Below are 11008 nucleotides of genomic sequence, written 5' to 3' on the forward strand. Positions count from 1 at the left end.
CACTCCAGTATTCTTGCCTGGAAAATCCCATGGATGGAGGAGCCTGAGACGCTACAGTCCATGGGGTCGCAAAGAGTCAGACACGACTGAGCGACTTCACTTTCACTTTCATTTTAATCCCCTTAGATCCAAATGTTGACAAATGTCACCTCTCTCGTATAGTGTGTGGGGTAATCTATTTAAACTTTTGAAGAGACACTTAAAATTTTGAAATATGTTGCAGGATTAATTAAATCTCTGTCCTGATAAAACTAAGAAAGCCCATGGCAGATGATACAGTTTTAGCATTGTTTGGATAATCATCATCTTAAAGGAGGATGGGCTTCCCTGGTGGCTCAGCTGGTAAAGAATCTGCCTGAAATGTGAGAGACCTGGGTTTGATCCCTGGGTTGGGAAGATCCCCTGGAGAAGGGAAAGGCTACCCACTCCAGTATTCTGGCCTGGAGAATTCCATGAACTGTATAGTCCATGGGGTCATAAAGGGTCAGACACCACTGAGCGACTTTCACTTCACTTCAAGTTATTATCACTGTTACCTTTTTTGTTCATTCCCTGGTGGCTCAGATGGTCAAGAATCTGCCTGCAATGCAGGAGATGTGGGTTCGATCCCTGGGTTGGGAAGATCCCCTGGAGGAGGAAATGGCAACCCACTCCAGTATTCTTGCTTGGGAAATCTCATGGACAGAGGAGCCTGGCAGGCTACAGTCCTTGGGGTGGCAAAGAGTCAGACACAACTGATTGACTAACACTTAAAAGAGTTATAATACTAATAATAACACTATAATACTAATAATAACAACTAAGCCCAATATTTATTGAGCCTTTAGTATGCCAGGCACTATGCTTTGAACTTTACATATATTGTACCCATCAGTTTGTATTATAACCTATAAAGTACCAATGCAACAGCAACTATTACTATTCTTATTTTCCAGATGAGGAAACTATTAAGTAATTGGCCTAAGTTCACACAGATTGTGAAGTAAATGATTATAATGTTAACTATTAGATATAGATTAAATTTTAAATGTTGGAAAAGATTTGAGAATTCTGACCCTAAAAAGGTAAACCATGAGAAGGACTCCGAGGACCTAGTAATAATCTCACATATTTGAGGGATTCAGATTTAAGTTGGATTGTGGTGTAATGAAATTTGGTGACTATTTTGTAGCCTAAATTGTAATTTACTTGTTGTTGTTGAGTCACTAAGTCATGTCCGATTCTTTGCAACCCCATGGACTGCAGCACATCAGGCTTCCCTGTATGCCACTATTTCCTGGAGTTTGCTCAAGTTCATGTCCACTGAGTCAGTGATGCTATCTAACCATCTCATCCTCTGCCACCCTCTTTTCCTTTTGCCTCTTATTATTATTCTTCATCAAAGAAGCTGCATCACATGGTCACATTAAATGCGAAGGTGTAGGGATCTTCCTGATGGTCCAGTGGTTAAGACTTCAAGCTGCCAATGTAGGGGGCATGGGTTTGATCCCTGGTTGGGGAACTGAGATCCTACATGCCATGTGGCATAGCCAAAAGATTAAAAAAATAAATTAATTAAAAATAAAAATAAATGTGAAGGTACAATCTAGGCTCTGTCAACAGAAGATATGTGACCTTGGGTTCTCATTTCTGGGGTAGAGGTGATCACACTACCTATGCCAGAAGGTTGCTGTAGGGGCTGGATGAGACAACCATATAAAGTGTGCAGTCCTCTCATATAATTTCTGTAGCTGTGAACAAAGATTCGAAGAAGAGCAAGAACAATTCTTTGGCTCACTAAAATATCCAAATACTCAAGAAGCAGTGCAGTCTCTGAAACAAAGTCTTTGTTCTCAATGTTTTTTGTGAATTTCAGAGTAGTTCCATCTTACTGGCTAATAATAATAATACAAGTTGGATGTCATATAGTGCATGAATGCTTTATTATTTGGAGAGTTACCTAACCAACCAGCAGACCTGGGAGGTGATAAAGATAGAAGCTTTTAAATAAAATGAACAATAAGACTGATAAATAATTACTTTTAAATTATTTTGTTAAGTGAAAAAAAAAAGGCAAGATACACACTAGAGAGAGGTATATGCTGCTAATATTTGGGTAAAAAAAGGGTATAAATAAAACATATATGTGGTTGACTATGTGCAAAATAGGGCTTCCCTGGTAGCTCAGCTGGTAAAGAATCTGCCTGCAATGCAGGAGGCCCTAGTTCGATTCCTGGGTCGGGAAGATCACCTGGAGATGGGATAGGCTACCCATTCCAGTATTCTTGGGCTTCCCTGGTGACTTAGACAGTAAAGAATCCGCCTGCAATGCCTGAGACCTGGGTTCAATCCCTGGGTTGGGAAGATCCCCTGGAGAGGGCATGGCAACCCACTATATTATTCTTGACTGGAGAATCCCCATGGACAGAGGAGTCTGGTGGGCTATAGTCCACAGGGTCACAAAGAGTCAGACATGACTGAGCAATTAAGCATGTGTGCAAAATAACCCTGCAGGGAGATGAGATGCAAATATTGGTAATATTAATTTTCTCCATAAAGGAGAACTGGCTGGTTATTCCTTCTCCCCTGGAGAAGGAAATAGCAACCCAGCCCAATATTCTGGCCTGGGAAATCCCATGGACAGAGGAGCCTGGCTGGCTACAGTCCATGGGCTCGCACAGAGTTGGACATGAACTAAAGGAACAACGACAGCAAAATGGACATAATATAAAATTCTCCATATTAGCCTGTTTTAAGTGTCCATTTCCAGTGGCATTAAGTACATCCACATCGTTGCACTACCAGCAACATTATCCATTCCCAGAATCTTTTTTCATCATCTCTAACTGAAACCCTCACAGAAAGCTGCATTCTGTAAACTCAGTCCTCCAAATAATCCTAGGTGGGCTATATTAGAAAACAGACTCTGGAAGATGAAATAATTTGCCTAGGACAACACAGAGGAGGGACCTCTGCTCTTCCGCACTCCTCAGAATCCTCTGGGCAGTGGGAGGGAATCAGCTCCTGGGATGTGGTTGGGGTGAGGGTGGGTGGAGGCTGGCTCCAGACCCTGGCCTCCTGCTAGGTCATCTGGTCCCAAGCCACCAGTGCTACAAGTTCTTTTAGGAAACTTGACAACTCATGCCATGGTAACCTGTAGGTTACATAAAAGCATTTGACTCGTTGCTACCAGAGAAAGTCTAATTGCCCTTTCAAAGTGGACGCTGCAGAGTGGACGGTGAACAACCATCATCGTTGTGAAAACATACCCCATGCCTGCTCTCAGATAGTGCCTTAGAGTTGGTTCAGCGTGGACAGATTTATCGGCCGCCATGTCAGGAAGTTATTATTCAAAGGGCACCTGCATAATGGTACAGCACAACAAAAACAGGGGAAAGAAGGTCTCATGGATGGAAGGAACCTTCCAGCAGGGTAAGCCAAGCTGAACCGATCTGCCAACCGAGAATCAGTCTGATCTTATCACCTGGCAACAGAAAACAGTGACCTGAACTGAGAAGCCTGCTAGAGTATCCACCTTTTTAATGACACGCATGATTAAGTAACCCACAATCACACTGACCCTGGTGCACATTCTTCCCTCATGATGCTGTGATGTGAGTTATTGCTTTCCACGCTCTCCGTCCCTTTTGGTTTCACTGGTCATCACTCCCACGTCTGTGCGAAGTAGTTCACATTTTTGTTCTCATGTGGTTACTCAGTAGCATCAAACACACCGTAACACCACCCAGCAACCCAGGTTTTTCTTGGATGCCCACTCTTTTTTTGAGACTCAAAATATGCATCAGGAATTGAGGGCACTTCATGTTTGATATTGCATCCATGTTTGTTGGAGAAGGAAATGGCAACCCACTCCAGTACTCTTGCCTGGAGAATCCCAGGGATGGGGGAGCCTGGTGGGCTGCCATCTGTGGGGTTGCTAAGAGTCGGACATGACTGAGTGACTTCACTTTCACTTTGTCTCGCAACATTCAATTTGAAGAACAAAAATAAAAGCAGCTAATCAACTCTTCTTCAGTTTTTCAAAATGGAATATTTGGGGGGAAAATTGCTAATAATGTCTATAGACAAAACACTTTCATAATTTTTTAAATCACTTTTTTTTTGTGGCCACATGGCTTAGAAAATCTTAGTTCTCTGACCAGGGTTTGAACCTGCACTCGTGGCAATGAAAGTGTGGAGTCCTAACCACTGGACCACCAGGGAACTCCCTAAAATTACATTTAACTGAGGGGAGTCCAGAGCCAATAATTTGAGAGTCTGGTTCTACAATAGCTACATCATCCAAAATGGCAAAAGAGCAAATCTGGGAAAACAAAAAGTTTACATTTCTTGATTTTGGGTTCCTATTTCAAAGGACAGAAAGTGAAGTTGTTGGGACTTCCTTTGTGGTCCAGTGGTTAAGAATCCGCCTGCCAATGCAGGGAACATGGGTTGGATCCCTGGTCCGGAAAGATTCCACATGCTACGGAGCAGCTAAGCCTGTACACCACAACTACTGAGCCTGTGCTCCCCAACAAGGAAAGCCACCGCGATGAGAAGCCCTCGCACGGAAAATGGAGAGTAGTCCTTGCTCACTGCAACTAGAGAAAGACTGTGCACAGCAACAAAGACCAGAGCACCCAAAAATAACTCGCTCAGTCGTGCCCAACTCTTTGCAACCCCATGGACTATACAGTCCATGGAATTCTCCAGGCCAGAATACTGGAGTGGGCAGCTGTTCCCTTCTCCAGGGGATCTTCCCAACCCAGGGATCGAACCCAAGTCCTCCCACATTGCAGGCAGATTCTTTACCAGCTGAGCCACCAGGGAAGCTCCCCAAAATATAATTAATTCATTTTTTTAAAAAAGGGAGGCTGTTACCTGGATTCCAATGGACAGGCATCGGTTTTTCTTGAAGTGGTCCTTTTTCCTGTCCTCTGCAGTGATGGTGGCCATGGCAGTGGTGGTGGTAACGGTGGTGGCGTTGTTGCCCATGTGTTGACTCGCAGGGCCGTGGATCTGGGCATTGGCGGCTTCGATGGCGGCTGTCAGAGCCTTCATACTGTCCAGGCTCTCCGTGGAGTTGCTCAGTCCAGACTGGCTGATAATATCCCCTCGCTGGCCCTGTCCGTCCATGTAGGCGTCCTGGGCCGACTCTGTGCTACTCTGGGCTGTGATAGAAATGAAAGGTTTCGTGGTAGTTCTGGGTGGGACTGGAGGTGGTGTCTTCTTATATGTTGTAATGCAAGATGACACTGGAAGACAGTGAAAACAAAGACACTGATTTCTGCATGGGTTTTAACTGCCGATACTGTCACTGACACTGATTGGATATTAGGGCCCACGAAACACAATCAAGACATTGAACGTGAAAGCAGGTCTGTTGATAGACTAAGGTCCCTGCTTAGGGGGCAGTTGTGGGCCTCCTCTAAGGTGACACCCCTCCCCCCCAAGACTGAAGGAGAAAGAGACTGAAAAACATCGATGTCTGAGATGGAAGTTTCCAAAACGGAGATTAATATGAACCGACATAAAACAGACAGGACTGGCCATCTGTAGAAATCTTCCCAGGCAACAGGGAACTCTGAGAAATAATGAGTAACACGGATGAGGCCAGGGGCAGTCTGCCTTCTCAGGAGAATATTAACCACAGCTAACATTGAACAAAGTAACTCATTGGAGAAGATTCTGGTGGTTCATAAAGAACATTGAAAAAAAAAAAGAACACTGAAAAAAAGAAAAGCAAAGAGGTTGTGAGCCTCTGTGTTCTAACCCTGAGAACAGGGCAAAGTGCTGGTGGAGGGGGGTTTGGAGGGGGAAGGAGAGAGGGATGGGGAGGGGGTGAGCTGAGCACACTGTCATAACCTGCAACTTGTGTTCAACTGCACCCAGTTCCTCCTCCCTTTCTTCCTGCCTTTCTCTTCCCTCCCTCCCTCCTCCTTTCCTTCCTTCCCTTTTCTAGGTATGTGCTCACTATATAAACTTTTGTTCTGAGTTGTGGTGTTGTTTCTGAGAGGGAGGACACTGCACATGCATCTCCGATTATAAAATATGTAAAATATTGTAAAAATGCACCCGCTAGTGGGAGATCGGACTTCCCTGGTGGCTCGGATGGTAAAGTGTCTGCCTGTGATGCGGGAGACCGGAGTTCGATTCCTGAGTCAGGAAGATTCCCTGGAGAAGGAAATGGCAACCCACTCTAGTACTCTTGCCTGGAAACTTCCATGGTCGGAGTAACCTGGTGGGCTACAGTACATGGGGTCTCAAAGAATCGGACACGACTGAGCGACTTAAATTTCACTTTCACTTAGTGGGGGATCAGCCCTCAGGCAGCCAGTAGGAGCCCACTCCCTGAAGCACTGTCCTGCAGGGGATGGAATCAGCTCGGGTGCCTGGGTCTGTGCCGCCACCAGCCCCTCCTTGCAAGCATCTGAGGATGACCCCTGGGTCTTGAGGAAGCCGGATACACTGTTCTCAGCTTTGCATGTATGGAGCACGACGGAGGAAAACACGGAAATGAAGGAAATTTCAAAGTGGGAACTAGCCCCTCGGTAAAGAACAATTCCTTAACCAGCTTTCCACAGACCCCTTAAAAAATGGTTCAGACTCTTGTTGTTTCATCACTTTCTCCCCCACCTCATTCCCAGACCCACCCCCAGCCTTTCCCTTTGGGACTGTTGTTAACACACTAAGTGCCAGCTAGTTACCCGTGGTTCTAGCTGCCACTTGGGCCATCTCGTTGAACGAAATACTTGCTTCAGTATTCAGGGTGTCTCTTGAGGTCACTCAAAAAAAAGTGTCCTGTGATGAACAGTGAACAGGAAGATTGATTTTCTCTGTCCTGCTATTCTGCTGCCCTGCGATTTGGCGTAACTTCCTAACCCATAAAAGACTGGGACAGAGATACTTGACTACTTCCTAGGGGTTGTCTGAGAGTTGAAGGAAGAGGAAAGCACAGATATTACATTTCGGTATCACGTGTGCTCTGAAAGTGGGGGCAATGAGAATAATAGACATGTAGCTGCTGCTTAGCTACCTGGGGCTGGCAGAGGCTCGCCCAGGAAAACCTTCCATCCCAGCTCTGCGTGAATCACACATCTTTTCATTTGAACACAGCTCAGCTGTCTGCACTCCATCGTCTGCAGTTTTTAGCTAAGGTGCCTGAGAGATAGCAGGGCCAGCACAGGCTCATGGTGGCCAGTGGAGGCAGAGCTGGAGCAGGACTAGGCTGGGCTCAGGTTCCCCATGAGCACAGGGAAGCCAAGGGATGCAGACAGGTGCATGGTTGATGGCTCCCTTCACTCGACTGAGTTTCCTGCACTATAACCACCAGGGAGCTACCTTCCAATTCCCAGGAAGTTTGGAGGGGACAGCGCTCACTGTCATTTACTCATCTGCAGACCAGAGTGGGTGGGACAGGGAGTGGCCATCATTAGGGTGTGTGTGTTAGTCGCTCAGTCGTGTCTGACTCTTTGTGACCCCATGGACTATTAACTCGCCAGGTTTCTCTGTCCATAGGATTCTCCAGGCAAGAATACTGGGGCGGGTTGCCATTTCCTTCTCCAGGGGATCTTCCAGACCCGGGGATCGAACCGGTGTCTCCCGCACTGCAGGCGGATTCTTTACCACCTGAGTCACCATCTGATCTAAGAAACTAGATCATCTTGGGACTTCTCCTACAGTGTGAACTCATTATTATGTTCAAAATGGGTTCTCCACACATTCTGCCCACTGATACACCAACAAAATGAAATGCTACCTTCCAACATCAGATGTCTGATATTCTGAATAATCTTTTGATTGCTTGTCAGCTATCTCCAGTTTCCTTTCAGTGTGGATAATCAAAACATGATAATGCAGCCAAATACAGTATCATATCATTTGCTGTGATTTACAGTAAAAATCCTGCCACAATGTGATACCTGTGATTTAGGGGGTGGGGAGTGTCACATTATTCCTAGAGTGATGATGGGGTCGGCTACACTCCCCTGGGGCGAAATGCAACTTGGCGCCATCTAGTGACCATTATCTTCTCTTCCATGTTAACAGGAATCATGTCAATGATTCTGGGGCTGACCACCTGACCTGCCTCCTGAGAAATCTGTATGCAGGTCAAGAAGCAGCAGTTAGAACTGGACATGGAACAACAGACTGGTTCCAAATCGGGAAAAAGGAGTACGTCAAGGCTGTATATTGTTACCCTGCTTATTTAACTTATATGCAGAGTACATCATGGGAAATGCCAGGCTGGATGAAGTACAAGCTGGAATCAAGATTGCCAGGAGAAATATCAATAACCTCAGATATGCAGATGACACCACCCTTATGGCAGAAAGCTAAGAAGAACTAAAGAGCCTCTTGATGAAAGTGAAAGAGGAGAGTGAAAAAGTTGGCTTAAAACTCAACATTTAGCAAACTAAGATCATGGCATTTGGTTCCATCACTTCATGGCAAAAAGATGAGGAAACAATGGAAACAGTGACAGACTATTTTTTGTGGCTCCAAAATCACTGCAGATGATGACCGCAGCCATGAAATTAAAAGATGCTTGCTCCTTGGAAGAAAAGCTATGACCAAAAATATGCTTTTTTTAGCGTATTAAAAAGCAGAGACATTACTTTGCCAACAGAGATCCGTGTAGTCAAAGCTATGGTTTTTCCAGTAGTCATGTATGGATGTGAGAGTTGGACTCTAAAGAAAGCTGAGTGCCAAAGAATTGATGCTTTTGAATTGTGGTGTTGGAGAAGACTCTTTGAGAGTCCCTTGGACTGCAAGGAGATCAAAGCAGTCAATCCTAAAGGAAATCAGTCATGAATATTCATTGGAATGACTGATTCTGAAGCTGAAACTTCAATACTGTGGCCACCTGATGCGAAGAACTGACTCATTGGAAAAGACCCTGATGCTGGGAAAGATTGAAGGCAGTAGGAGAAGGGGACAACAGAGGATGAGATGGTTGGATGGCATCACCGAGTCGATGGACATGAGTTTGAGCAAGCTCCAAGAGTTGGTGATGGACAGGGAAGCCTGGTGTGCTGCAGTCCATGGGGTCACAAAGAGTCGGACACAACTGAGCCACTGAACTGAACTGAACTGGAGGCTTGGATCAACAGGGACTTTCAGGACAGCGGCAGCGATACTAGGCATCTACTAGGCTCAGACTGGACAGGGAGAAACCCTGGGACACTACTTCCCCAACAGGCTGGTCAAGCCCCAGTGCCCAAAGGAGGTAAGAATTTGTGACTGGCTCCCTCTGAAACAGGGAACCATCTGCCATAGGGTCGCACCCCAGGGGCTTCGGTGTTGTCGTCATTGTTCAGTCACTCAATTGTATTCGACTCTTCACGACCCCACACACTGCAGCACACCAGGCTTCCTTGTCCTTCACCATCTCCCAGAGTTTGCTCAAGCTCAAGTCCATTGAGTCAGTGATGCCATCCAGTCATCTCATCCTCTGTCACCCCCTTCTTCTGCCCTCAATCTTTCCCAGCATCAGGGTCTTTTCCAAGGAGTTGGCTCTTCTTATCAGGTGGCCATAGTATTGGAGCTTCAGCTTCAGCATCAGTCCTTCCAATGAATATTCAGGGTTGATTTCCTTTAGGATTGACTGGTTTGATTTCCTTGCAGTCCAAGGAACTCTCAAGAGTCTTCTCTAGCACCACAGTTCAAAAGCATCAATTCTTTGGCACTTGGCCTTCTTTATGGTCCAGCTCTCACATCTGTATATGCTACTGGAAAAACCATAGCTTTGACAATATGGACCTTTGTTAGCAAAATGATGTCTCTGCTTTTTAATATGCTAAGTTTGTCATAGCTGTTCTTCCAGGGGTTTTACTGTGAGATTTTTACTGGTGTGTAGAGACTGGCACGATTCTGCCAGGGTTATTGGTGTCAAAGAAGTACCACCTGTCAGTCATCAAATAGGAAGTTAAAAGAAATTCAGATCTCTCAGATTGTACTTTGAGGACAAAACTCAGACAACTACATCCCCCAATTTCCCCCAGCATCACTCTTTCTTCATTTTGCAAACTAAACACTTTCTTCTCTCTTTTTTTTCCCCCCTTCTTCTAAATTCTACTTTCACGATTCAGCACCATCAATGATTTAGAATCCAATGAGGGGGCTTCCCTGGTGGTCCAGTGGTTAAGAATCTGCTTGCCAATGCAGGGGACACGGGTTTCATCCCTGTTCTGGAAGATTCCACATGCCATGGAACTACTAAGCCCATGCGCCACAACTACTGAGCCTACATGCCCTAGAGCCTGTCCTCTCCAACACGAGAAGCCACTGCAATAAGAAGCCTGAGCGCCCAGCAAAGAGGAGCCCACACTCCCCGAAATTAGAGAAAGTCCACATGTGGTAACGAAGATCCAGTGCAGCCCAAAACAAATAACTAAATAAAGCCTTCTGTCTAAAAAAAGAAAAAGAATCCACTGAGGTCTGAGCTCTAGGTGTGTTGTAGAGTGAGGCCCAAGGATGGAAAAGTTAATAAATCTCGTCAAGCCAGAAACAGAAAGTGAGGGGGTTACATGCAGTAAGGGAAACACTTCATTCGTTTAAGAGGAACATTCCCAAAAAGATTGATTAAAAAAACGCACATGGTCCTTCTATTCCAGTGGAACTTGAAAAAGAAATTATGCTGTTGATTTGATCATTATCACTTCTTTCCTTTGTTTGGCTTCCCTGGTGGCCCAGATGGTAAAGAATCCGCCTACCAATGCAGGAGACCTGGATTTGATTCCTGGGTTGGGAAGATCCCCTGGAGAAAGAAATGTCAACCCATTCCAGTATTCTTGCCTGGAGAATCCCATGGACCGAGGAGCCTGGCGGGCTGCCATCCATAGAGTCTCAAAGAGATGGACAGGACTGAACAACTTACACTTTTTTCACTTTCACACTTTTTCCCTGGTGGTCCAGTGGTTAAGACTCTGTGCTTCCAATGCTGGGGGCCCGGGGTTCGATTCTTGTTCAGGGAACTAGATCCTACATGTCGAAACTAAGCATTCACATGCCACAACCAAAGACCCCA

The 11008-nt window shown here is 45.5% G+C and overlaps 1 protein-coding gene and 1 long non-coding RNA gene across 13 annotated transcripts in view; one reads left to right on the top strand and one right to left on the bottom strand.

The window, feature by feature from the left end:
- LOC145534451 (uncharacterized) overlaps window positions 1–10489 on the top strand; it is a 38515-nt gene extending 28026 nt beyond the window's left edge. For both annotated transcript variants that reach the window (XR_014074635.1, XR_014074636.1), the window contains 2 exons: window positions 8029–9208; window positions 10071–10489. This is a non-coding gene — a long non-coding RNA (uncharacterized LOC145534451). The remainder of the gene's footprint in view (window positions 1–8028; window positions 9209–10070) is intronic.
- Window positions 1–11008, bottom strand: part of DLGAP1 (DLG associated protein 1) — a 762891-nt gene that overhangs the window by 47906 nt on the left and 703977 nt on the right. For 9 of the 11 annotated variants that reach the window (XM_081561948.1, XM_081561955.1, XM_081561953.1 and 6 more), the window contains one exon: window positions 4861–5234. In XM_081561948.1, coding sequence (XP_081418074.1) covers window positions 4861–5234 — 374 coding nt within the window. The remainder of the gene's footprint in view (window positions 1–4860; window positions 5235–11008) is intronic. The other 2 variants (XM_081561958.1, XM_081561959.1) reach the window with 1 other exon arrangement.

This window comes from Giraffa tippelskirchi, chromosome 14, assembly GCF_054371585.1.
Source record: "Giraffa tippelskirchi isolate mGirTip1 chromosome 14, T2T-mGirTip1v1.2.pri, whole genome shotgun sequence".
Classification (NCBI taxonomy): Eukaryota; Metazoa; Chordata; class Mammalia; order Artiodactyla; family Giraffidae; genus Giraffa; species Giraffa tippelskirchi.